The following is a 25,905-nucleotide window of genomic DNA, read 5'->3' on the forward strand; positions in this document are numbered from 1 at the left end:
TTGAGCGTCTGACTTTTGATTTTGGTTCAGGTCATAGTCTCACGGTTGTGGGATCGACCCCCAAGCCAGGCTCTGAACTGGGCTGGGTGTGGAGCCTGCTTGGGATCCTCTTCCTCTCTCTTTGCCCCTCCCCTGCTCGCTCGTGCCCTCATTCTCTCTCTCTCTCTCTCTCTCTCAAAATAAATAAATAAACTCTTTTTAAAAAAGGAAGTTACAATGAATTGAACATTACAGACACAATATTTGAGCATTTTGAGTTAAAAGGGAAATTCCATCAAGTTAGGGAGTTTGTCAAAAACACGTTCTCCTAGCAATAATATTGTTCTAAGAGTCATGGTCCATATGGGGTACTGAACCTTGCATACAAAAAAGGAATCCAGTAAACTCTTTTGTAAATCTACCATTTATAAATAAAAAGATTTGTTCAAAGAAAGAAAAAGCCAAACCGGTCAAAAGGACACAGGAGCCAACTTGAGGAGGCATTCAATGCCCAAGTCTGTGACAAGGTGAAAACTAAAATAATTAATGATAATTAATGGAGTATAAATCATTAAAAAACATGCAATTCATGAGTCTGTGCTGATAATAAACAAATGGATTGATCAAGAAAAAGGGAGGTCTCCTGCTTATAGCCAAGGTTTAACTGAAGCACTAGGATTAGAAAATCCTTATTTTGCAACTGTTATGACAAAAACTGGGTCAGACAAGAGTCATGAACAGTTACCAAATCTAGGGGCAAATTTTGATGAGAAGGAAAATATTTGCAATGTCTTCAATGTGTCTCTCCACACACCGCTTGTTAGTTGCAAGGGAAGAAAAGATAAACAGAATACATTGGAGAAACTGGACGTCTTCCCTAGTGGCAAAAATTAATACCATCTATGAGAGACAGATGGTCACTGTGGGCCTCCAGACGTGGCCCCCAATGAGGGACAGGCCACCTAAACGGTATTCTAGCTCAGAATGCTTAACCCCAACATCAGGCAAACACAAAACAAGGACCATTCTTAAAAATCTAATAGTGAAGGCCTTTGACAAAATTCAGCAACCTTTCTTAATAAAAACCCTCGAGAAAGTCGGGATAGAAGGAACATACTTAAAAATCATAAAAGCCATTTATGAAAAGCCCACAGCTAACATCATCTTCAAGGGGGAAAAACTGAGAGCTTTTTCCCTGATATCAGGAACACGACAGGGATGTCCACTCTCACCGCTGTTGTTTAACATAGCGTTGGAAGTTCTAGCATCAGCAATCAGACAACAAAAGGAAATCAAAGGCATCAAAATTGGCAAAGATGAAGTTACGTTTTCTTTTTGCAGATGACATGATATTATACATGGAAAATCTGATAGACTCCACCAGAAGTCTGCTAGAACTGATACATGAATTTAGCAAAGTCGCAGGATACAAAATCAATGTACAGAAATCAGTTGCATACTTATACACTAATAATGAAGCAACAGAAAGACAAATAAAGAAACTGATCCCATTCACAATTGCACCAAGAAGCATAAAATACCTAGGAATAAATCTAACCAAAGATGTAAAAGATCTGTATGCTGAAAACTATAGAAAGCTTATGAAGGAAATTGAAGAAGATATAAAGAAATGGAAAAACATTCCGTGCTCATGGAATGGAAGAATAAATATTGTCAAAACGTCAATACTACCCAAAGCTATCTACACATTCAATGCAATCCCAATCAAAATTGCACCAGCATTCTTCTAGAAACTAGAACAAGCAATCCGAAAATTCATATGGAACCACAATAGGCCCTGAATAGCCAAAGTAATTTTGAAGAAGAAGACCAAAGCAGGAGGCATCACAATCCCAGACTTTAGCCTCTACTACAAAGCTGTCATCATCAAGACAGCATGGTATTGGCACAAAAACAGACACATAGACCAATGGAATAGAATACAAACCCCAGAACTAGACCCACAAACGTATGGCCAACTCATCTTTGACAAAGCAGGAAAGAATATCCAATGGAAAAAAGACAGTCTCTTTAACAAATGGTGCTGGGAGAACTGGACAGCAACATGCAGAAGGTTGAAACTAGACCACTTTCTCACACCATTCACAAAAATAAACTCAAAATGGATAAAGGGCCTGAATGTGAGACAGGAAACCATCAAAACCCTAGAGGAGAAAGCAGGAAAAGACCTCTCTGATCTCAGCTGTAGCAATTTCTTACTTGACACATCCAAAGGCAAGGGAATTAAAGGCAAAAATGAACTACTGGGACCTTATGAAGATAAAAAGCTTCTGCACAGCAAAGGAAACAACCAACAAAACTAAAAGGCAACCAACGGAATGGGAAAAGATATTTGCAAATGACATATCGGACAAAGGGCTAGTATCCAAAATCTATAAAGAGCTCACCAAACTCCACACCCGAAAAACAAATAATCCAGTGAAGAAATGGGCAGAAAACATGAATAGACACTTCTCTAAAGAAGACATCCGGATGGCCAACAGGCACATGAAAAGATGCTCAACGTCACTCCTCATCAGGGAAATACAAATCAAAACCACACTCAGATATCACCTCACGCCAGTCAGAGTGGCCAAAATGAACAAATCAGGAGACTATAGATGCTGGAGAGGATGTGGAGAAATGGGAACCCTCTTGCACTGTTGGTGGGAATGCAAATTGGTGCAGCCACTCTGGAAAACAGTGTGGAGGTTCCTCAAAAAATTGAAAATAGACCTACCCTATGACCCAGCAATAGCACTGCTAGGAATTTACCCAAGGGATACAGGAGTACTGATGCATAGGGGCACTTGTGCCCCAATGTTTATAGCAGCACTCTCAACAATAGCCAAATTATGGAAAGAGCCTAAATGTCCATCAACTGATGAATGGATAAAAAAAATTGTGGTTTATATACACAATGGAGTCCTACGTGGCAATGAGAAAGCATGAAATATGGCCCTTTGTAGCAACATGGATGGAACTGGAGAGTGTTATGCTAAGTGAAATAAGCCATACAGAGAAAGATACCATATGGTTTCATTCTTATGTGGATCCTGAGAAACTTAACAGAAACCCATGGGGGAGGGGAAGGAAAAAAAAAAAAAAAAGAGGTTAGAGCGGAAGAGAGCCAAAGCATAAGAGACTCTTAAAAACTGAGAACAAACTGAGGGCTGATGGGGGGTAGGAGGGAGGGGAGGGTGGGTGATGGGTATTGAGGAGGGCACCATTTGGGGTGAGCCCTGGGTGTTGTATGGAAACCAATTTGACAATAAACTTCATATATTGAAAAAAAAAAACTAATAGTGAGGGCTGGGCTAGTTCCTCAAAATTTCCATGTTATAAAAAGCCAAGAAAAAAAAAAGTCTACAGAAATGTTCCAGATGAAAGGAGTCTAAAGAGACATGGCACCCAAGACTAATTCCTGTATTAGATGAGGGATGATGTGTTTAAGGACATTATCAGATCAAATGACAGTACCGGAATATAAACAGTAAATGAGACAAAAATACAATATCAGTCTAAGTTTACGGTAAGTGTGCTGTGGTTTTAGGTTCAGAGCAGTGAGAGGAGGGGATAGTGGTAGAAAGGGCCAAAGGGTTAAAATGTCAACAGTAAGTGCATCGAGGTAAACAGTATACAGCTCTCGGTGTTATTTTTATTTTGCAGTTTTTTGTAAGCGCTAAATTATTTCCCCAAAAAGGTAATTTTTAAAAAGCCAATCCAACATGTTCTGGCCCCTATCTCCAAAACAACAGGTACTCCTCTGTCTGTCTCATCTTCCTTTTCCCTCTTCATTAGACCATTCTGCTAAGCTCAGAAACATCTTCATGTGCAAAAAAACAAAAACAAAAAACAAAAAAACCACTCCTGATCCCCAGGCACTCTGGACTTACTGAAAGACTTCTGCTTACACTGTCACACTTTCTCAAGGTTTGGTTTGCCTTTGACCACTCCAGCCTGGCCTCTGCCGTCACCAGGTACCGAAACCCGTCTTGCAGGTCGCCAACCCCAAGGGACACTTCAGTTACTACCTACCTGACCTTTCCAAGGTGTTGACCACACCCTCTTCCTGGAAATAATCCCCTTCTCCTTGTTTTGGATCAGATACCTTTGACTTTCCTCCTGCCCCTCCCCGCCTCTAACTTCCTCTGCCATTTCCTAACTCTCTCCCTGACTTCAAATGATTGTGGTTCCTGAAGGTTCTCCTTCCACTCTGTCTTGCTAGGTCATCTTATCCATCCCCAGGGCTTCAAACACCATCTACATGCGAACGGCTCCCAAATTTATTTCTCCAGCCCACAGCTTTCCTCTGAATTCCGTATTCACGCAGCCTGAATGCCCGGATATCACAGATTGAAATTTTTCAAACATAGCATTTTCAGACGTGAACTCTGGCTCTCCCCCAACCCCAAACCTTCTCCTAAGTCTTTCCATTTTAGTAAAGTGCCACTTCTGTTCATCTAAGTCAGAAAATACTGATCAACAGTTGGATGTTCACATTACAAGCAACATTTTTTTCTTTATGCTTTTCAATGGTTTCAAACTTCCCTACAATAAACATCCTATTACACTTATGAATACATTAAAGAACCAAAATCTTTCTTTGAAACAGAACAAGACAAAGATGTGCTTTATAGTCTCTATTTTTGTTCTTAATTTTGATTTTATGAAGTCTAAAAATTAATATTAACTTTCATATTACCAGAAGTGTTTGGATTTACTGAAGACATCACAGAATCAGCTTCTATCTAGAAAAGAAGAAAGAAAAGCACATATAATTTCATCAAATGTTTTCACAGTGGGAGTTCTTAATTCCTGGGGTGTGGAGAAGGATTATATTTTATGAGAAACAAACTGTGTTGAGTCCAGCAGACAACTAATATCACAGGACAAGACAGCTGTAATAGTCATTTTATTCTTCCATCTGTATCTAGGGTGGGGGGGTATGGGTGAAACAGGTGATTGGGGATTAAGGAGGGCACTTGTGATGAGCACTGGGTGTTGTAGGGAAGTGTTGAATCACTATATTGTGATTGAAACTAATGTTGAAACTAATGTTACACTCTATGTTAATGAACTGGTATTTAAAAAAAAAAATCTTTGAAAAAAATCAATAAAAAATTAAGTGGCATTAAAGCAAGAAATATCTATATACCTATATGACACAATATGCTAATCTGCTACAGACCCTAATGGCCCCAATACTATTCCATTGACCAACATAGTTTAAGCATATACCATCAACTTGGCTGTCACATGACCTAAAAGGTAACTTTTCAATTTTAGACAAATACAAGCAATTGTTGCAATGAGCTCTATGGCTTTGTTTTTTACCTCTTTTTTCCTGATTATGAAAGTAATATGTAGAAAACACAAAAAATATATAAGATCGTGAAGAACATTTTTTTTTAATTTTATTTATTCATTTTTTTTATGAAGAACATTTTTAAAAACAGCCGTCCAATGATAACCACTATTAACATTTGGCCTTGTGTGCATTTTTCTTTTCCTATGGCTTTAAAAAAAAATTTTTTTTAACGTTTATTTATTTTTGAGACAGAGAGAGACAGAGCATGAGTGGGGGAGGGTCAGAGAGAGACAGGGAGACACAGAATCCTGTGCAGGCTCCAGGCTCTGAGCTGTCAGCACAGAGCCCGACGTGGGGCTCGAACTCACGGACCGTGAGATCATGACCTGAGCCGAAGTCGGACGCTTAACCGACTGAGCCACCCAGGCGCCCCTCCTATGACTTTTTAAACATGTTTCAGAACATACCCTATATAAGTGTCAGGAAACTGCTTTCACTATATATTAAAATATAAGCACTTCCCTATACTGTTACCAGGGCATTATAAACATTATGGAATGAGAAAGTTGGCAATACCTGACATAGTTTCTCTACCTTGGATTCCATGCCCTGCATTTTCCTGGTTCCCCCTGCCCCTGCCTACCCTTAACTGTCGGTACCCCCAGTGATCCACTGCCTTTCACGCTGTGTAACACCGTTTTGGGGCAATGCCACCCAGGCTCATGATCTAGCACCTGTAAACTGAAGAGTCCACAAACTGTCTCCAGCACTTACCTCTCAATTCCTCACCCAGTTCCAGACTCCTACATTTACAAGCGGTGGCACAATCTGAGAGCCGATCTTTACCACCATAATCTCAACACCAGCATAATATTTAATGAATGAATTCACTGAGGATGCTCAGAGCCTCCTCAAACTTAATGTGCCCCAAACTGAAGTCATTGACTTTCCTCTAAGCCTACTCCTTAATTGGTGGCATCACTATTGCTATAGTCCTGGTTTCACACCCCTCTCTTAACCACCAACCACATCAAGTCATCAGGGCAGATCATCTCCCAACACCACAAAGTGCTTCTGGACACCTCATATCAGAAGAGTCTAGCTAGCTCTTCCAGTCTAAGTGATGCCTAGACTCCTACTTTATACTAGGATTTCAAGACCCTCTTCCTTGTCCCTTTCACTTTGGGTTCTTTCTGTTCTTCTCCATCTCAGTATTTATCACAGAGTTTTATAAGTCTCTCTACACTAAACCGTGAACTGCTTCACAACAGGGACTATATTTTATTCGTCTTTATATCTCCAGCAACTAGCAAGTGTTCATTTTATTAAACAGGAACACTTAATAGATTTCATTGTGTAAACAACTGCGTGAGTGTATAAATGATTTATTACATTCCATGCATTCAATAAATATTTCATTTGCTCAAAAGCAATATTGAAAAATAAAACCCTAGGGGTGCCTAGCTGGCTCAGTCAGGAGTGTGCGGCTCTTGATCTCAAGGTTGTGAGTTCAAGCCCAATGTCGGATGTAGGGATTACTTAAAAATAAGATCTTTAAAATTAAATAAAATTAAACCCCAAACCTCAACCCACTATAAAAGTAAAAATCTGCTACATTTCACAGAGGGTGTACCTTGTCATTTAACAAAATGATTGACACATACAAACGATTGACAGGTGTACGGGTGACTTGCTATCACTTTACTGCTTAGTTATTTGTAGTCAAAAGACATTTGATTAAAAAATAAAAGCCAAGGGGCACCTGGGTGGCTCAGTGGGTTGAGTGTCCATCTCTTGATTTCGGCTCAGGTCATGATCTAAGAGTCCTGGGTTTGAGCCCCCCATTGTGCTCCACCCTGGGTATGAACCCTGCTTGAATTTCTCTCTCTCCTTCCCCCTATCCTTCTCCCACCTTCTCAAGTACTCTTAAAAACAAAACAACAAAACCACCAAACCTCAACCAGGCATGAAAATACAAGTAAAAATCTGTTAAATCTCATGAACTGTACATATATATGTATGTGAGCGCATCACTGTACTTGTCATTCAATTCCTCATTTATAGTCTAACGTTAAAGCCAATTAGGTAGGCTCCAGGGTGATCAAAGCAAAATGAAACCAGTTATCTTTCCAGCAAGGTTAAATACAATGCTTCAAAGGCTGGGCCCATTAAGCTGACCTGCTTTGGAATTCTAGCTGAAATACCTGCAGGTTAACAGGAGAGCTGCAATTTCTGGGAGTCAGCCCTGACTACCACTCCGAGCTCCGTGATCAGCTTCTCAGTAACCAAGCATCTGCTAGTAGGTGAACCACCTTGAGCCCACCTGATCCGTTCATGGGACATATTTGTATCAGCAGAACTTATTTACCGTGAAGTGGTAATACATTCAAGCATAATGAAGGACGGAGACGTGAGACATCACCTGGTCCCTGGCTTTGCTGGGCTGGTAATCTGACAGGCAGAGCCCACTCATGAGGAACAGCTGGGCCAAAGTGATTGCCAAGCTGTTTGGTTTAAGGAGGGCACGAGGGAGGGCATTCCAGAGCCCTCTGTTTGATGGCTGCAAATGAATTTCTTAAACCTGGACAAGATCTTGTCTCTGATGAATTTCAGTTCAGCACCTTAACAAGAGGGATCCATGTTTAGAATGAATGTAACAAAGGGAGCAGCACAAAGACAAAGGGGAACAGGAAATTTGCCCTCCTAAGGCAGGACGTTCCTTGAAGCTCAGTTCAACTCTCATTATTAGTGAATGAAGGCAAACTTTCCTGAAGAATAATATCCAACAAAACTTCAAATTACCTAGCAATTGTACTTCCAGGAATTTATTCCACAGATATACATCCACAATAGCCATATAAAAGGATGCTCATCACAACGTTTGTAGGAATGAAAAATAATGGGGCAATCTAAGTGACCAAAAACAGGAAACTGGCTAAAAAGAATACTATGCAACTACTTTTTAAAACATGGTATGTGTGGGGTGCCTGGGTGGCTCAGTTGGTTAAGTGTCAGACTTTTGGCTTCGGCTCAGGTCATGATCTCATACTTCGTGGGTTTGAGCCCTGTGTTGGGCTCCATGCTGACGGTGAGTGGCCTGCTTGGTATTCTCTCTCCCTCCCTCAAAATAAACTGAAAAAAAATTAAAGTTAAAAAAAAACACAGTAAAACATGGTGGTGTGTGCTCTTAAGTGAAAATAAACAAAATAAAACAGGCATACAATGCATCCACTTTTTCAATAGAATGCCAAGCATGTTATGCACTGGAAATTTTGAATGATGCATAAAAAATTGTAAATGATAACCCCTGAGGAGTGGGACTCTTTGGTAGCAAAGAGATTTTATATTCAACTTCATACTTTGCCTGGATTGTTTGAATTTTTTGACCATATAAATATATGTTTTATAATTTAAATGAATTCCTCCTATTACCAATGCCCTCCCCCAGCCTTCTGTCTTGACACCTTCCTAGCATCTTGTACTTATTATTAGTAACCAGTGGTGCGTTGGCTTCATGAACTTGAATTCATCCCTGAGTTAGGTTCTTAATTTTTTTTATTTTTGTTTAATGTTTGTTGGAGCATGAGCCGGGGAAGGGCAGAGCAAGAGAGGGACACAGAATCTGAAGCAGGCTCCAGGCTCTGCTCTGAGCTGTCAGCACAGAGCTGACGTGGGGCTCAAACTCACCAGCCATGAGATCCTGACCTGAGTGGAAGTTGGACACTTACTGGACTGAACCAGCCAGGCATCTCTCATCCCAGAGTTAGGTTCTTAAAAGTCAGCACTGGACATATCTCTGAAATTGCTCTGAAAGGCAGGGATTTCCTTATAAACATCCTAAACTAGCCACTGCGCTTTACTTACAAACTACCCCAACTGTATTGTCCACCCATTCCCAAATATAGGAAGAAAGCTCTACCTTGGTGGGCTTGTACCCAAACAGCATTACAACAGCCACTTTAAAGTCCTCTCTGCTTAGATAGCCTTTGTTATCTTCATCGCATGCTTTAAACACCTAAAGAACATTAAATATCTTCAGTTAGATGGAAACCGTTTGTTCTATTATCTTTATTAGTAGTTTATGTAGATCTCCAAAATCTAAAACTCAGCTGAGCAGGAGGGTTCGGCAATGGAGTTTGATTATTCTAATTTTACTTCTCCAAAATTCTTAATGAGCTAAAATTTACCCCCCAAAAGTGCAAACGACTTAATCAATCGCTAGACTGACGCAAATTAATTCATTAAAACCACTGGGGTAAATTCTACCTAAAATTCAGTTCCAGAATTAGGAAGGTGAGATAGATACAGGGTAGAGGTTATTATTAATAGACTACGTAGCGGGGAAAAGAAGGAACTTGGAAATAGCCAGAACACTGGACAGGGAGCGAGAAGCCTTGCAGCTCTAGGCTCAGTCATTAACTATGACACTTTAGAAGGCCAGTTCACTCCTTGTCAGTGCAACCGAGCTGAGTGAGACCCAGGCAGGTGACGGAAATGAGAGTTCTTGGTCAAGTTAGAATCCGAGTACCAGCTCTCCGGACACCTACTTTCACCCACTTCTTGTGTTCTGAGGGGCTGGCTTCCCACGTCCGTGGTCGGGCCCCAGCCTCAGAAAAAAACATCGCGACCGCCACAACCGAATCGGGATAGCAGAACCCGCGACCTCCGAGGCCAGAACCTGCAGCTGCAGACCTCTGGCCACGCTCCCCGCAGCTAAGGAAGCCGAACTTGGCAGGACACCCCCAATGTCCTCTCCCATTGGACGACCTGCTAGCCACTGGCGTTGATCCAGCAATCCTATTGGCCAGAGGCTTTAGGCCTGTTTCCTTGGAACAGCCTATGGCAGAGAGGCTCCGGAGCCCGCCCCCAGCCTTGGCTCCGCCATTCTTTCCCCCTTAACTCCTCGCGCGCGGATGGCCTCCCGCTCACCTAGGTCCTGCTTCAAAGTCTGTTGCAGGATTCCTCCCATGTTTCTGCCCCCCACACCTTGCAGTAAGTAACTTTGGTAATTTTTATCTATGGCACTGTGGATAACATTATAGCATTATAGGAAACACAAAAATGTGAACAAAGCATAAAAGCAACCAAAGAGAAACAAGTCCATGATTCACGTGTGGATCGGCTATTGATTGGGGTCGAGCCCTCCAGGGTAGTCACTATGTCTGTTTTGTCCTCCCAATAACCCGCACCTAGCACGATGCCGGGCACAAAGCAGACGTTGAGTAAACGAACCAAGTCCTTGGGACGTTTCCACAGAGTTTTTCACTCAGTCCTCTGGGAGCGGTGCCTAGTTTGAAAGAAGAAAAAAAAAACTCTGAAAATAGTTATCATAAACATATTCAAGGAATATGGGGAGTGTTCCGTTTTGCAAAAGTTTGTTTCAGACCTCGGTTCTGGCAAACCAGTAAGATTAAACACACACCTGTTTCAAAGAAACAGGCATTCGCGGTTGAGTGTGATGGGAGCTCATTTAACCTTTTCCTTTACAGCAAGTTTTACAAGCTTGCGTCCCAGCGAGCCCCCGCTCCTACGAGGACACAGGTCTCAGCCCTCAGCTGATCCTGTACCTTTAAGTAAATACCCCTTGCCTCGAGCTCCAGGCAGCCTGAAGCTCTCTATGAGAACCCCTGTAAAGGGGATGCGTTTTGTTAATTAAGAGAGGAGAGAGAAGACTTAATTTTCTCTCTCTTCCTTTTAGGACAAGTGGTCAAGTGGTGAGACGAGAGCTGGAGGCTGCGGGGGGGGGGGGGGGGGGCTCCCTTCCACCCCTTCGTGCAGGAAGCTCCGGTAGTCCCTTAGGACACGGCGGTCTTTAGGACCCAGCGGCCGGCGTCCCGGAACGGGAAGGGGCAGGGCCAAGAGGTGCGAGCCTCGGCCGGGAGGGTTTAAACCGCGCGCAGGCGCGCGCCGCGGTTGAAAAGGCGCGGATCTTGGTGGCTGTGGGCCGTGGAAGTTTCAGGTGCGTGTTCGACTGCTGCGGGAGCCGGGTCGGCGAGACCCTGCTCCTTCCGGCCTGGTCGCGGTGCTGGGGCTGCTCTGGTCCCGGGAATTCTGGGGCCCGGCGGGGCGGGAGGTGGAATCTGGGAGAAGCGGAGGTAGCTGGGCAAGACCCTGGGGAACGTCCCCTCCCGGGCCTCGGCTTCCTCAATCCGAGAACCTGTTGGGCGCCGCGGAGAGCAGGGTCCGGCGGGGAGTGTGGGTGTGAGGGGTCCCAGCGCTCGGGTTCTCACTTCGGCTTCTCCCCGCGGTAGGTGGGTGGTGTCCGCAGGTGGTGATGCTGGCGTGCGTGGGGGCTCTGACCTTGTGTCAGGCCCTGAACCTTCCTGGGCTCGGCTGCCCCCTCCATGGAGCCAGTTAGTCGCGGGACTTCGCAGAGGCTTGGTGCGAGCGCGAACGGAGTTTATTCCCGGCAGAGCGCTTCGAAGGGTGCTTGGCCCGAGGTCGGCGCACGGAGGGGGTAGCCTCTGTCGTTACTGCCGCGGCGTCCCCCGAATCAGTCCGTTTCACTGCATCCCCACCGCCTCGGCCGCCTCACTCCGGGGTTCGTCTCCAAATTGTTCACCCCCAATTAGGGAACGTCGTGTACTAAAAGGGTAAGTCGAGGGGCGTCTGGGTGACTCAGTCGGTTAAGCGTCCGACTTCGGCTCGGATCGTGATCTTGCCCGCGTCGGGCTCTGTGCTGACAGCTCGGAGCCTGAGCCTGCTTCTGATACTTTCTTTTCTCTCTCCCCCCTCTCCTCTCCCCCTCTTCCTCTCCCGCTTGCACTTGGTGTCTCTTTCAAAAATAAATGTTAAAAAAAAAAAAAAAGGTGTACCATGGTACTCCCCCTGCTTATCAAAGCATTTCAATGGGCCCTCCCCCTTTAGACTGAAATCTGGAATCTTTAACACTTGATTTAATTCCCCACTCCCTTCATCCAGAACTACTGCCTGCTTTGCCCAAAGCCTTTTGTCTGCTTTAGGAGCTATTACAGCTTTGTTCCCACCTCCAGGCTTTGTCAAGTTGGATTCCCTCTACTTGGAATACCACCTTTGTTCCGCTGGGTTTTTTTCATGCTCCAGATCTCACTTAAGTGTTATTTATCCAGAGAGTATTCCAAAGTAATTATGTCCCTGTTTTTCTCTGCTACTTGAAAAATGCTGTGAGTGTCTGGAAAGACAGCTTGTTTTTTCTGGGTTCTTCTTCTTCCCCCGCCCAAATATTAGTCCTTGTAGGGCAAAAAGAGTTTGTGTTAACTCGTTATTCCCAGCGCTTGGCCTATAATAGCTGTTCGATAAGGATCTGTTGTACGAGTGACTTCTGGGAGGTCTGTATGATACTCACTTTATGGATACACACTTTATGGAGGAGGAAACTGTCTCAGCAGTAAAGTAACCTGCCCAATTGCACATTGACCACCTAGTAATGACTGGATTTGAGATGGGGGTCCATGTTTGCCCAGGGGTGGCCACACAGGGCCTTTGTTGAGAAGCCTGACCCCTATACTCTCCTGAGGGTCTGCACATTCTGCAAGGAGCTGCTGGAGTGCAGAAAAGATAGGCCCCAGTTGGGTCTGGTGTGGTGGGGTTGGGGGTGGAGAGGAGGAGCTAGCAGCTTTGAGAGGAGTATGCATTTGCGTCCACAGCCCTCCCCACCCCCCATAAGAATCTCTAGTGTTCGCAGTTAGCATTGGGTGGGAGAATGTGCGATTTTCATCCTCCTTGGCAATGTAGCCTAATGCTGTTTGCCCTATTTCCGTCAGTATTTTGGTCACACGTTTGCCTGCACCCTCCCCAGTTTTTGTCTCCCTTGTAATACCAGCACTGTTGTTGAAAGTGTGCATTAGAATACAATTTCACGTGAATATTTAAAACTAAGCTTTATTTTGGTGTAAATGAAATGACGTTAGAAGGTACTTTGTGGTTTAAAAAAAAAAAAAAAAGTCCTGGGCAGAAGAGCCCAAAGTCTCTTGAGGCATTTCTGCAACACTACAACTCTGTCAAAGAGACAGGAATGGAAAAGGGAGGTACTTGTTTATTGAGTTATGATTTAATGTTCGTTTTTGAGAGTGAGCACGTGCATGCATGAGCAGAGGGGAAGGGTCAGAGAGGGAGAGAAAGAAACCCAGGCAGGCTCTGCACTGTCTATGCAGAGCCCAGGGGTTCGAACTCTCAAACTGTGGGATGACCTGAGCCGAAGTCCAGAGTAGGATGGGTAACATGGCCACACAGGTGCCCCAAGGGAAGTACTTTTATAACGTGATGTTACTGTTGTTGGTGTCCGTCCCAGTCACCTTCACTTCGGGAAACCCTGCTCTTTGCAGACCCGAGTGAATGTTGGGTCTCAGAATTGGCCCATCTGTATTGCAGTTGTCTCATTTCTGCGACACCATTTACCCGAATTGTGATGTCAGACCTGTGCCGGTCACTGCCCAGGGAAGACCAACGATAAACAATTGAAGGATTCCTCTTGAGTTCTATCTTTGTAACACTATAACTTGATAAAAAATGGCTCAGAGAATGCCTGTGTGGCAGAGAAGTAAAATTCTGATACTGGAACCAGACTGAGTCCTCCAAAGTAAATTCTTGAAGTTTCAACCACTCCTCATCATCAGGCTAAACACCTTGATTTCATGAAGAGCTTGGTAACCTGCTGGATGTAATGACTTGTTATGTTTCGTGTTTTTTTTTTTTTAATTCCAAAGGTGTTTTGCCTTTAATGACTAAACAGTTCTTTTTAAAAAAAAATTTTTTTTTAATGTTTATTTTATTTTTGACAGAGAGACGGAGCACGAACGGGGGAGGGGCAGAGAGAGAGGTAGACACAGAATCCGAAGCAGGCTCCAGGTTCTGAGCTGTCAGCACAGAGTCTGACGCGGGCTCGAACTCACCGCGAGATCATGACCTGAGCTGAAGTCGGACGCTCAATCAACTGAGCCACCCAGGTGCCCCATAAACAGCTCCTACTTTTGAGTGTGAGCCAATTCAAAACTTAAACCATGTGTACAGCAGATAAAAACTTTTTTTTTTTTTTTTTTTTTTAGGAAATGTCTTTTTCAAAACTTTATCTATTCCTCCTACTTTTGGGGGAATGGTCTTTCTCCTTCCTCCACGTGTTCTAGAAAAAGTAGATCAGAATAATCCTGAAGTTTGCAGTTTTAGCTGTTTTTTCTAGAACACTTCAGGATTCAAAATAGCTGGGTCACTAAAGAGGAATATCTTCCCTACAGAGTTCTCTGGACTCTTAAATTCCACTTAATTTAGATGTAATTCATCTGGGAGAGGAATAGTTGTAGGCTCTAAGGTGTCTGCATACAACTTAGGCTGGAAGCTGAACCCTTTCTCACCTAAAAACTCTGTTCTAGAATGAGAAGGAATTGAAAAAGAACAGCCTCTGAGGACTCTTAATTGAAGATTTTATTACTAAGTGCCTAGCTTTACTGCTGTTTGAGAATTCATTGAAAGCTAGAGCTAACGGTTCTTCCTAAGGAGGTGGTCCTATTCTTACATTTTTTGAAGTCATAAAACTGGGCACCACAATCATTCCTTCAAAGTTCCTTCAGTTCAGAGTGAATTGTGAGAGCATAAATACCTGTATCCAGCAGCCTCCAAGAGTCTAGAACACAAGAGAAACCAAAGTTTAAAAGAAATGAAAACAAGATTTTAAAAGTCTGAGCTGGTTAAATGTGTTCGGTAGTAAGTCTCTCTAAATAGCTTTCAGGAGGAAAGCATGGCTAAGATCCTGTTAACTTGAATAGTTCTAACAAGTTTGGTTATCTGGTTTCTTTTTTTTTTTTTTTTTTACTTTTTTTTTGAAGGAGAGAGAGACAGAGCATGAGCGGGGGAGGAGCAGAGAGAGAGGGAGACACAGAACCTGAAGCAGGCTCCGGACTCTCAGCTGACAGCACAGAGCCTGATGCAGGGCTTGAACTCACGAACTGTGAGATCGTGACCTGAGCTGAAGCCAGATGCTTAACCGACTGAGCCACCCAGGCGCCCCTGGTTTCTTAACTCTTAGCAGAATAGAAACCATTTAGGGGCATAGCCTATTCTTAGTTCTAACAATGTAGAAGTAGGCTGGACAGAACACTTTGGGAAAGCAAAAGGCTTAGACTCTGAGTCTAGGGCCACTAGTACAAGAGCAAAGCGAGGTCTGCAGTCCCTGGGGCTTTGTAAAACAGCCATGGCAGGCGATATTAATAGGTACCCTGAGCCCTGAAGAACAGGTCAAATCATTGTGTAAATGCACTCTGCTTTATTTGTTTTTAATTTTTTTTTTTTAGTGTTTATTTATTTTTGAGAGACAGCATGAGCGGGAGAAGGCAGAGAGAGAGAGACCCAGAATATGAAGCAGGCTCCAGGCTCTGAGCTGTCAGCCCAGAGCCCGATGCGGGGCTTGAACTCACAGACTGCGAGATCATGACCTGAGCCGAAGTCGGACGCTCACCCGACTGAGCCACCCAGGTGCCCCAAATGCACTCTGCTTTAAAAACACCTCACAAATAGGTAACTTACAGGAGAAACTTAGCTTAACTGGTCATTAATTGAAAAAATGAGAGGCACTTGGGTGGCTCGTTGGGTTGAGCATCGACTTCAGCTCAGGTCATGTTCTCACGTGGGTTTGAACCCCACATTGGTCTCTCTCCTATCAGTGCTGAATCCTTTTCAGATCCTCTGTCCCCTTCTCTGTGCTGCTCTCTTGCTCACGTGTGTATGTGAGTGCATGTGCACTCAAAAAAAATTTAAAAAAATTGTGATAGGTGATAAGTACCTTAAATATGTCAGCTTGATAGCCACCTGGCTGGCTCATTTGGTAGAGCACTCAACTCTTGATCTTGGGGTCATGGATTCGGGCCCCACCTTGGTTAAGGGCCTACTTAAACCTTTTGAGCTTGAAACCTGCAAGTATATTCATTTGCAAGTTTTTTGGTGTAGAATTAAGGTTTTGGGGATTTTGGGGGGAGGGCTGGGGGTCCTGTGAACAGAGTGCTACAGTCCATGTTGGTGTACTCTACTTGGATATGTGACCTCAGTTTCTTAAAAGGAGAAATGTTGACAATTTGAGCACAGACTCTTAGGTTCAGTTTTCCTTTGGGTCTTGTATGAGAATGGTTTTGTTTTTTGTTTTTCTTAAAAGAACCCACTATGGAGCTGTCCTTGAGCTATCTGGAAAATGTACTTAGATAGGTCTTTACACGTGAATTGGTGAGATTTTGTAGGTAGCGAGACCAAAAGTAGTTCACATGTTTTCCTCTTAAAATAGAAATTGGGGGCACCTGGGTGGCTCAGTCAGTTAAGCATCTGGCTGTTAATTTTGACTCAGGTCGTGATCTCACGGTTGGTGAGATTGAGCCTGCCTGGAGTTGGGCTTTATGCTGACAGTGAAGCCTGCTTGGGATTCTCCCTCCCTCTCTGCCCCTCCCTCACGTGTGTGCACTTTCTGTCTCTCTCTTCCCCTTTCTCTTTCAAAATAAACATTTTTTAAAAGGTAGAAATTCAACTCTGGTCGAGTAAAGGAGTGTTTTGCTTCAGCATAAGTTCTCTGCAGATTTTAATAGTTTGATGTAGGTCAATGTCAATATGATGGCTGGGTCCTCATGGTAGTAATTCTATATAATGTATATACAGAATTGATCATTTGACATGGTCTTGAGAATTTTGTTAAGCATAATGGTAAGTAGCTTTAGGGGAGTAGGAATTGCTAAAGTCCTGTGGGCTCCATGCTTGGGTGAAGGATAAATTTGTAAACTCCAATTTAACCTCAAAAATTTGAATAGTCAGAATTACTCTTGAAATTCATTAAATTATCTTAACCTCAAGCACCCACCAGTTTAAAAGATTCAGGGTCAAGAATGAACATTTTGATTTTTGAAGTTTGGCCCCCACTCTTTTCCTCAGGCTTCCAAGGACAAGGTCTGGGTTGAAAGGAGAAGGTGAGTAGGATTTTTGCTGTCACTTTATTTGCCAAAGTCCTGTAGCAAAATCTGGTAATGTGTGTCTGAACACCTGCAAAACAGCTGATGTTAGTTATGTGGTTCAGCATCTAAGTGTCAAGTGTGCTGTGCGTGTTGCAGAAACTCATACTGACAGGGAATTTGAGAGCAAGTTTGTCAGTGGCCTAGAGAATGGAAAAACAGTATTTGTCTTTTATTTCCAGAACTATGTCTCAGGAAGGCGATTATGGAAAATGGACAATATCCAGTAGTGATGAAAGTGAAGACGAAAAGCCAAAACTAGACAAGCCCTCTACTTTTTCCCTCCCTCGTGCTGGGCAGGGAGCAGCAAATGAGCCAAGATACACCTGTTCCGAGGCTAGGAAAGCTGCCCATAGAAGGAAAAGATCACCCGTGAAATTCAGCAACACAGATTCAGTTTCAGAAGTTTCACCTCCCAAAAGGCAAAGGAGTGGTTCCCAGGAAGACCTAGGTTGGTGTCTCTCTAGCAGCGATGATGAGCTGCAACCAGAAACCCAGCAGAAGCAGGCTAAGAACATTGTGGTCAAAGAGGAGAGAGGCATCTCTTCTAAAGACAGTGCTGCCCAAAGACCTGGAAATCCCACCCCTCCTGCACACCACAGGCTGGAGGAGGAGGAAGAGGAGTATGAAACTTCAGGGGAAGGCCAAGACATTTGGGACATGTTGGATAAAGGGAACCCCTTCCGATTTTACCTCACTAGAGTCTCGGGCATTGAGCCAAAGGATAACTCTGGAGCCCTCCACATCAAGGGTAAGTGGATGCTGGGTGTCCAGGAGCTGTCAAACTGCACTTAAGAGGGTCCCCCATGGCAAAACAAGGAGGGTAACCCAGAATGGTCTCCAAGAACCCTCGTTAGCAGTCTTAGCTACTTTCAGGGGAAAAAAGCATTTTGACAAGCAAATGCATTAGTTTGACTGTAAGCTGTTTCCTTGGGTCAGGAAATCAGGGTGTTGCTCAATCCAGTTGGAATATTTAGACAATTCTAAACATTGTGTGAACTTGTAAAGATGAAACTTAACTACTTTAATGCAATACCAAATGCTTGACAGCAGTTCTTTGGTCCATGGGTGAGCAGTGGTAGAATCTCCTAAAACTTAATGCAAATTCGGGCTTCACCCAGGTTCATTGAGTCCCACTCTGGGAGCAGGACCTGCGATGTGTTTTTAAGAAGCTTTTCAGGGGATTCTAATACCCAGTCAGGTCTGAGAACCACTGCTTGGAAGCCAGGTCTTGGTTCCTGGTGAATAATTAAAAAGAACACCAGCATGCAAATAGATTGCAGTTCTGAATCCAAAGATAGTTTTTGCTTGGTTTGCTTATTTCCCAGGGTGTCTCTATGTGATGTTGTGATGTGGGTGTATTTGGTCTTCGTTCCTGGTTGTACTTGGTTTTTGTCCCAGGCTCCTCCAACAGCTCTAAAGTAATAAAGGTCAAGGAAGGGTCTTCAGTTACTAGTAACAAGCCCCTTTCAATCACTCCTGGGTCAATGAGGTGACTTTTGGAAAGCCCTAAGAATAGAGGACTGATTGCCAAGGGGAACCAACTGTGTCATTAAAGTTGGAACTTTGAGTCCTGCCTCTTATCTCCAAGGAAGTGGGGAGAGGCTGGCGGGCGTTAATCACTAATGGCCAATGATTTCATCGGTCGTGCCTGTCTAATGAAGCCACCATCTTAAAAAAAACCTGTGAAGAGGTTTGGAGAGCTTCCAGGTTGGTGAACACATGGAGGTGGATGGGACACACCCCTTGCCCCATACTTTGCTCTATGCATCTTTCATCTGGCTGTTCCTGAGTTGTATCCTTTTATACTAACCTAGTAGTCTAGTAAGTAACACGCTTTCCTGAGTTCTCTGAGGCATTCTAGCAAATTCTCAAAGTCGAGGAGGGGCGAAATATGGGATGCCATCAAGAAATTGCAGTACATTCCTTGTGTATACCTCTTTCGTAAAGATAGCTTCCTTAAGGGTACTGCTGAAATCTTTGTACCCCAGCATGTTGCTGACAACGTGACAGATAGGAAGGACTCACTAAGCATGGGTCAAATAAATGAGTCATGGGTCAAATAATCCTCAGGCAGTTTGATGGTTAAGAGTACAAGTGCTGAAGCCAGATAGCAGCCTGGCTTCAGATTCTGACTGGCCCTTCCTAGCTCTGTGGCCATGGACAGCCTTCTAAGCGGAGATGACCCCTCCGCAAAAGGGGAATGACCAACTCCACCTCCACAAAATCCACTGTCAACACCATGGACATAAGAACAGTACTTGGCGCCTAATAGGTCCTGTACAAATGCGGCAGTTGGTGGTAATGACCGTGTAATTCCTCTCCTGGTACAGTTTATGAGAAGTGACCTTTTTGATCTTACTTGAAGTCTAGTTGGAAAGATTGAGGTGGGACCCCTTAGAGATGAGCTGGAATGCTAGAAATGAGAGCTTGGAGTTGTAGGTGAGGAAGTAGGTGCTCTCAGGCTGCGGAAGACGGTCTTGCTAGTCGTGGGTTGGGAGGTTTCTCAGAGAGGGACTTGACTATTGAAGGAGATAAAAACTAGAATCTGGAAAGAACAACACATATCGTTATTGTCGTTATTGGCAATTTCTAGAATTGACCAGTCATTGTGTTCTGAAGTTGGAGGTTTTAGTTTTATGTTGTATTTTGTTAAAACTCAATAAATAGCTCAGAAATTTTCTCTTGAGTTTTAGGGAGCATTAGTGTCTAGTTTTGTAGTCATTGCTCAGTTCACTGTTCTCTCAGCCAAATTTTGACTGTCCATGACTAAATCAATTGTGATTTTTACCAGATTTTTATCATTTATTAGACATAAACATTTTGTCTTCTCAGATATTTTATCCCCTCTATTTGGGACACTTCTGTCTTCAGCTCAGGTGAGTTTATGGTGAAGCTTTTTCTTTGGATGAAAAGGGATAAAGAACTTTATGGGAAAATATAAGGTCCTATCTCAGTCCTGTGCAGGGTCCCCAAGATGGCATATACCAGGAGCCTGGCACCAAGAGCCACAGTTTTGGTATCCAGCCATCAGCATGGAGCAAGGATGCCTCTATCAGGAGAGCTTCTCACTCTCCTGATACAAGGGTTACAAGGACTGGACAAGAAGTCACTTAGGAAATTCCAGCCTGAGAGACTTTTGGGGATACAGTTAATCTCCTGGGACTCTGGTCCCTGGGAGACCAGGGACCAAACTCCTGGGGAGGTTTGGGTAGGTGGGTGAAGGCCAAGTCGTTTGATTCAATTTAGAAAAGGGTTTCCTACACCTACCAAAAAGAATGGAGTAGAAGTTACAGTTACCTCGGCATGTTTGATTGTTCCTCCTTTATAGGGCTGGTCCCCTTGTGTTGATGAATTACGTTCGTGATTCCAGGCTCTCAAATAGAAAACCAGTCACATCCATGAAGAAAGCAAAGCTGTCTGAATGGTTTCTGTTCAGCTTGACCTCTGAAATCCTAGTCTCCAGATGGAACATGGGGTGAATTTGTGTTCTCTTAGCTAGATTGAGGTGCTATGTCCAGGTAGAGGGCCAAGGATTACCAAGGCATGGGGAGGAGTCCCCACAGGTAAGTTCAGTGCAGAACTTGGAGTCAAGATAGAATTGTTTTAAGCCTAGTGAGTGTCCAGTCCCAGAGGCCTATTCACAAAGCTAGCTCATAAGTTAGGCTTAAAGGAAATGTTCCTTTGTAAAAGGCCTCGTTTATAATTACCTAGGGGAAAAGGGATAAATCTGTAAGCCCTTTTACTTAAATTAATCTGAGGCTGTTGAAAATACGTAGTAAGACTATTTAGAAATACAAATACTGCCAAAGCATGCAGGATCCTTGCCTCAGACCCTGTTTTCTCACGCACTGCTCCACTGATTCAGATCCCTTGCATCGGGTATTATTGCCTTCAAGATGTATTTTAGGTTTGGGGCGCCTGGGTGGCGCAGTCGGTTAAGCGTCCGACTTCAGCCAGGTCACGATCTCGCAGTCCGGGTCGAGCCCCGCGTCAGGCTCTGGGCTGATGGCTCAGAGCCTGGAGCCTGTTTCCGATTCTGTGTCTCCCTCTCTCTCTGCCCCTTGCCCGTTCATGCTCTGTCTCTCTCTGTCCCAAAAATAAATAAACGTTGAAAAAAAAAAATTAAAAAAAAAAAAAAGATGTATTTTAGGTTTGAGTACTCCAGCGTCAATGTCCAGGTTTGTAAATACTTTGAGTTTATTAGTCTAGAGTTGCCTTCAATTCAGTTGCCAAACTATTCTTATTACAGATTGCTTGGCTGAATTACCCATAACTCCATTCCTTTTCTTTCCCTGCCTAGTTTAACTACTGCTTTGATGTGGACTGGCTCGTAAAACAGTATCCACCACAGTTCAGGTGAGTACCACAATATGACTGATAAAATCGTAACTGTAATGGGACATTAAAACACAAGATTAGCATTTCTCAAGCAACTGCTGTTCATCTTAGAGTATCTTTTGAAACTATTAAGCATGCAAAATCAGAGTTATGTAGGGAAAACAGCATTTGTTGAGCTCTTCTAACTAATCACATGCATTCCTAATACAAATTTTTGCATTTGTCTTGTTGTGTCCAGAAGCACAGAAGGACAAATGCCAACCTAAATAAGAGAACTTTGACATTAGTGTGAAGGAAAAGATCATTGCGACCTGCTTTCTAGACTTGGAAGCATGCCATGCTGCACTTAGCACAGCAGTGTTCAAAGAATCTTTGCTTTGCAAATGATGATTCCTGTAGTTGAGGAGCTAATGAAGGGAGTCTTAGAACCTTCCTTTATCCAGATTATGGAAGTGATGGATTTTTCAGTGTTGTTCATGGTTCCTTAGCCTGGTGTTAGTGCAAACAAAATAAAGATAGCATCACACAGTGACCTGCCACCTGTCTTGTTTCTGACATTCACCTAGCAGAGTCCCATAGCAGCAGGTGGAATGGAGGAATGTAGGAATTTTCCTACAGGAAAATGACTGTAAGGGTCCTCAAAGTCCTTGGTGCATTTAGGACATTAGATTCTGGAGACTTCTAGTAATAGTAGATAAAATGCTATTGAAATTTCCCAAGTGGCTTGGACCATCAAAAGCTTGTATTTGACCTGTGACACAAAGAATTAGTTTTAGCTGGATGTCACAGAAAAGCAAAAATAACTGTGGCTTAAATGAGAGGAAATAACTTCTCCAGCCTAACAAGTCTAGATGGTAGACATTCGTGGTCTGGATTGGGGGCTGCCGTGGTTCTCAGGGACTTAGCCACCCATTCTTTCTGTCCCACCATCCTGGTGCATGTCTTCAGATGCCTTCATGGTCCAGGATGGCACCCAGAGCTCCAGGTCACCGGTCTGTGTTCCAAGTGGCAGGAAGGAAAAAGGACAAAAGGGCCACATCCCAGCTCTGCTCCCTCTGAGCAGCCTCCTAGAAGTCCCACACAACACTTAAATTTCATTGAGCTGCATTTGGCCACAAGATGATGCCTTGTTTCACTGAAACATAACCACCTCTTAATGAGTCTGCATCATGCCGTGGGCCTGGGCTTGTTCACTGTTGTATCTCCCAGGACTAGGATAGTACCTAGTACACAGGAGTTGAGTAAATAGAAGTCTAATGAGGAAATGCTCTTTGACTTGGTCCAAAGAAGGGAAAGAAAAGAGCATCATACTAGATAACAATAATTGTTTATCTTTTAATCTGTCTAAGCCTGAACCCATGAATACAGAGCAAACTGTGTTATTTTGGACCAAAGATGATAATTAGGAATTTTCTGGAGTCACAACATCTCTGGGTTACAACAGAGTTTCGGGATCAGGCCACATGACCCCATTGTAAAGGTAACTGGTTAGTGAAGATTAACTCATTAGTACTCTGTTAGCTCTGTCCTCAGTTAGCTCCGTACTCAGCTACCACTAAGGCCAGAAACGTGTGGTAAGGAAACTAGCATTCCTTAACTGGCCAAGAGTCCAGCTTTAGAAAAGATGTATTCTAAATATTTCTGATCTCCTTTCAGGAAGAAACCAATCCTGCTTGTGCATGGAGATAAACGAGAAGCCAAGGCTCACTTACATGCCCAGGCCAAGCCTTATGAAAACATTTCCCTCTGCCAGGTGAGCTACTTCTGTTTGCAATCATGCTTACTCTGTTAGAAGGACATGTAGACATGGAGTCTGTCCACCCATCTAAGGGCAAGAATCTTTTCTCCATCACCAACGGATACTTGTCTAGCCTTGGCTTAAAGCCTTCCTGGGATAACCTGTCTTGTGTGTGGGTAGCCCTGTGTTGGAAGGATATTTCTTTATGTTGACCTGGTATCTCAGTATTAGGTTCTCCAGAGGAACAGAACCCATAGGGTATGTTTGTGCAGAAAGACTTATTTTAGAAGAACTGGCTCGCATAATTGTGGGGCCTGGCAAGCCCAGATCTTGTAAGGGTAAGCCTGCAGGCTGGAGACTGAGAAAAGTAGATGCCACAGCTTAAGTCCAAAGACAGTCTGGAGACTGAATTCTCTCTGCCTTGAGGGAGTTGGTCCTTCACTTAGGCCTTCAACGGACTGGTTGAGGTCCCAAACAAAGAGTAATCTGTTGCATTTGGTCTATTAACTTAAATGTTAACCTCATCTAGGGGCGCCTGGGTGGCTCAGTTAGTTGAGTGTCTGACTTTGGCTCAGGTCATGATCTTGCAGTTTGTGAGTTAGAGCCTCACTTTGGGCTCTCTGCCAACAGCCCTTAGCCTGGAACCTGCTTCGGATTCTGTCTCTCTCTCTCTCATGCGCTCTCTCTCTGCCTCTCCCCCACTTGCACTCTGTCTCTCTCTCACAAAAACTTCACAATATTAAAGCTATTAACCTCATCTAAAATACCTTCATGGCAACATGTGACCAAATGTGTGGGTATTGTGACCTAGCCAAGTTGACACAGAAAATTTAATCCTCAGCATTTCCTTTTACTTTTTATACGTGGGTCCTGACTTCCCATCTCTGGAGCCACATAAAAGAAATCTTCTTGCAGAGGTGACTGATGTTTGTATTTAAAGTTCTCCATTGTACCTTAGTTTTCTTTCAGGTTCAAGCATTCTTTAGTTGTAACAATCCCAATCTTTCCCCAACCTGCTGGTACTCCTGTTTGCATCTAGTTTGCCAGTGTCCTCGAACCTGACCAGGTTATCTGGATGCAATTCAGTGGCTGTTGTTTTCTGTGAGTGCAACTTGAAACTTTTTATTTTGACGACTTATCTGACTGGTATTAGCTGCTGCTGACAGTTGACCTGTAGTCCTCTCAAATTTTCCACCTGAATTGCATCCAAGGTCTATACTGGACAGATGAACAAATTAAGCCTGTTAAAAAACTAGCTGTGTGAGTCGTGATGGAAATGATCCAAACTTAATGAGGGGACACTAAGTGGTCTTGTAACAGGTATATCTGTTTGGTTCACTGGGACCAAAGCAAAGCAGAAAAGGCCAAAAAGTTGGCCAGGTTCTTGATACAGTTCCTTAATTCTGTCCTAATGCTTTTCAGCCAGTACGTAAAAATATAATGTAAGTCTTGGACTTTGATCATAACTGGTTGCTTTTGATGCCATGCCTGAAAGAATATTACGTGTGGCACTTCATGCAAGAAGCAGGCAAACTGGGGAGAGAGAAGCAAGCATTTTTCATAGTAGGATTTCCTTCTTGTGGAAATAGTGGTTCTGAAGTGGCTGGTGTGATGTTGGCCTTTGCTATTCAGGAGGCTCATCAGTCCGTTTGTGAACAGCTGTGATAAGACCCTCCCATAAGCCCCTTTGTCTCCCTGCCATGGTAAAATTGCCTGAAGATTTCTGCTCTTGGAGTGCACTGACCAGAGTGAACTACATAGAACCTATTTTTTTTCCCATTTTCTTTCCAGTGTCTTTTCTCTTGTCCGTATAAAATGTAAGAGTTCCAATTCCTTTTAATGTTTCAACTACAAAATGTTACCTGTGCATATGTGGTTATTTTTAAACATTGAAAGTGAGAAATCTCAATCTGATCAATCTGGAACCTGTCTCATTTTTCCTGTGATATAACCCACCGTACTTTCTACAGTTGGAATTTTAAAACCGGCATTCCTTTACCCAACATGTTGGTGGCTCACCTTCTACATAGATAAGCCTCTGCTACGAAGTTGCGTAAAATCCCATTGTTGTGCTTATGCTTCCAAAACAAGAAGAGGTTAAACTGCAGTAGGATAGTTCTCATCAGATTAATAGTGGACAGAAAATAACAAAGGAATCCTAAAAACCAGTGATGAAATCAGTGGACATAGAAAGTGTTTTTCAAATACGAGGTACCTAATGACGAAAGTTCAGGTGTGGGGCATGTCTGGTGGTGTGTACCAGGCCGGCCACTAGAGGGCATGACGACCCACTGTGTTCTTTACCTCTTGCAAAGAGCTGTTCAGAAGGTCCCACCCAGCTCTAGTCTGAAGTGTAGGATTGTGGCCCCATCATAACTTGTTAAAATACCGTTATACCTTGTCTATAAGATGAATTCTTGGCTATTTTGTTTTTTTGGCAACATAGTGTCATTTGATGAAATGGAGGCATACCAGGCACAGAATCAACAGATACTCACATTTTGCATATGTGGGGCCTGGGCCAGAAGTTGAGGCCTTATGGTGGTCAAGGTCATATCGCCTGGGTTCTGTCCCAGTTCTCC

The 25,905-nt window shown here is 43.5% G+C and overlaps 2 protein-coding genes and 1 long non-coding RNA gene across 14 annotated transcripts in view; 1 reads left to right on the forward strand and 2 right to left on the reverse strand.

Annotated features, from left to right (window-relative positions):
• Positions 1–10,034, reverse strand: part of EFCAB11 (EF-hand calcium binding domain 11) — a 160,837-nt gene extending 150,803 nt beyond the window's left edge. For 2 of the 5 annotated variants that reach the window (XM_040477986.1, XM_040477987.1), the window contains exons 1-3: positions 9,838–10,033; positions 9,210–9,305; positions 4,685–4,730 (exon numbers count right to left, since the gene is read on the reverse strand). In XM_040477986.1, coding sequence (XP_040333920.1) covers positions 4,685–4,730; positions 9,210–9,305; positions 9,838–9,912 — 217 coding nt within the window. In that variant the 5' untranslated portion in view covers positions 9,913–10,033. Of the gene's footprint in view, positions 1–4,684; positions 4,731–9,209; positions 9,306–9,837 lie in introns of all 5 variants that reach the window. The other 3 variants (XM_040477985.1, XM_040477989.1, XM_040477990.1) reach the window with 3 other exon arrangements.
• Positions 10,035–10,389: 355 nt separating this feature from the next.
• Positions 10,390–11,624, reverse strand: LOC121032177 (uncharacterized). The gene is made up of 2 exons (XR_005791130.1): positions 11,521–11,624; positions 10,390–10,577 (listed from the first exon to the last, which is right to left on the reverse strand). It is a non-coding gene; the product is annotated as an uncharacterized LOC121032177 (long non-coding RNA).
• TDP1 (tyrosyl-DNA phosphodiesterase 1) overlaps positions 11,159–25,905 on the forward strand; it is a 91,766-nt gene continuing 77,019 nt past the window's right edge. Inside the window, exons 1-5 of one of the 8 annotated variants that reach the window (XM_040477981.1) lie at positions 11,159–11,249; positions 17,427–17,995; positions 20,080–20,123; positions 21,548–21,603; positions 23,242–23,338. In XM_040477981.1, the coding sequence (XP_040333915.1) occupies positions 17,431–17,995; positions 20,080–20,123; positions 21,548–21,603; positions 23,242–23,338 (762 nt within the window). In that variant the 5' untranslated portion in view covers positions 11,159–11,249; positions 17,427–17,430. Of the gene's footprint in view, positions 11,250–11,648; positions 11,884–14,134; positions 14,245–17,167; positions 17,203–17,426; positions 17,996–20,079; positions 20,124–21,547; positions 21,604–23,241; positions 23,339–25,905 lie in introns of those variants that run through there. The other 7 variants (XM_040477978.1, XM_040477980.1, XM_040477979.1 and 4 more) reach the window with 7 other exon arrangements.

The sequence above is a fragment of the Herpailurus yagouaroundi genome, unplaced genomic scaffold (assembly GCF_014898765.1).
Source record: "Herpailurus yagouaroundi ecotype Mexico unplaced genomic scaffold, PumYag 141, whole genome shotgun sequence".
NCBI classification, from domain to species: domain Eukaryota; kingdom Metazoa; phylum Chordata; class Mammalia; order Carnivora; family Felidae; genus Herpailurus; species Herpailurus yagouaroundi.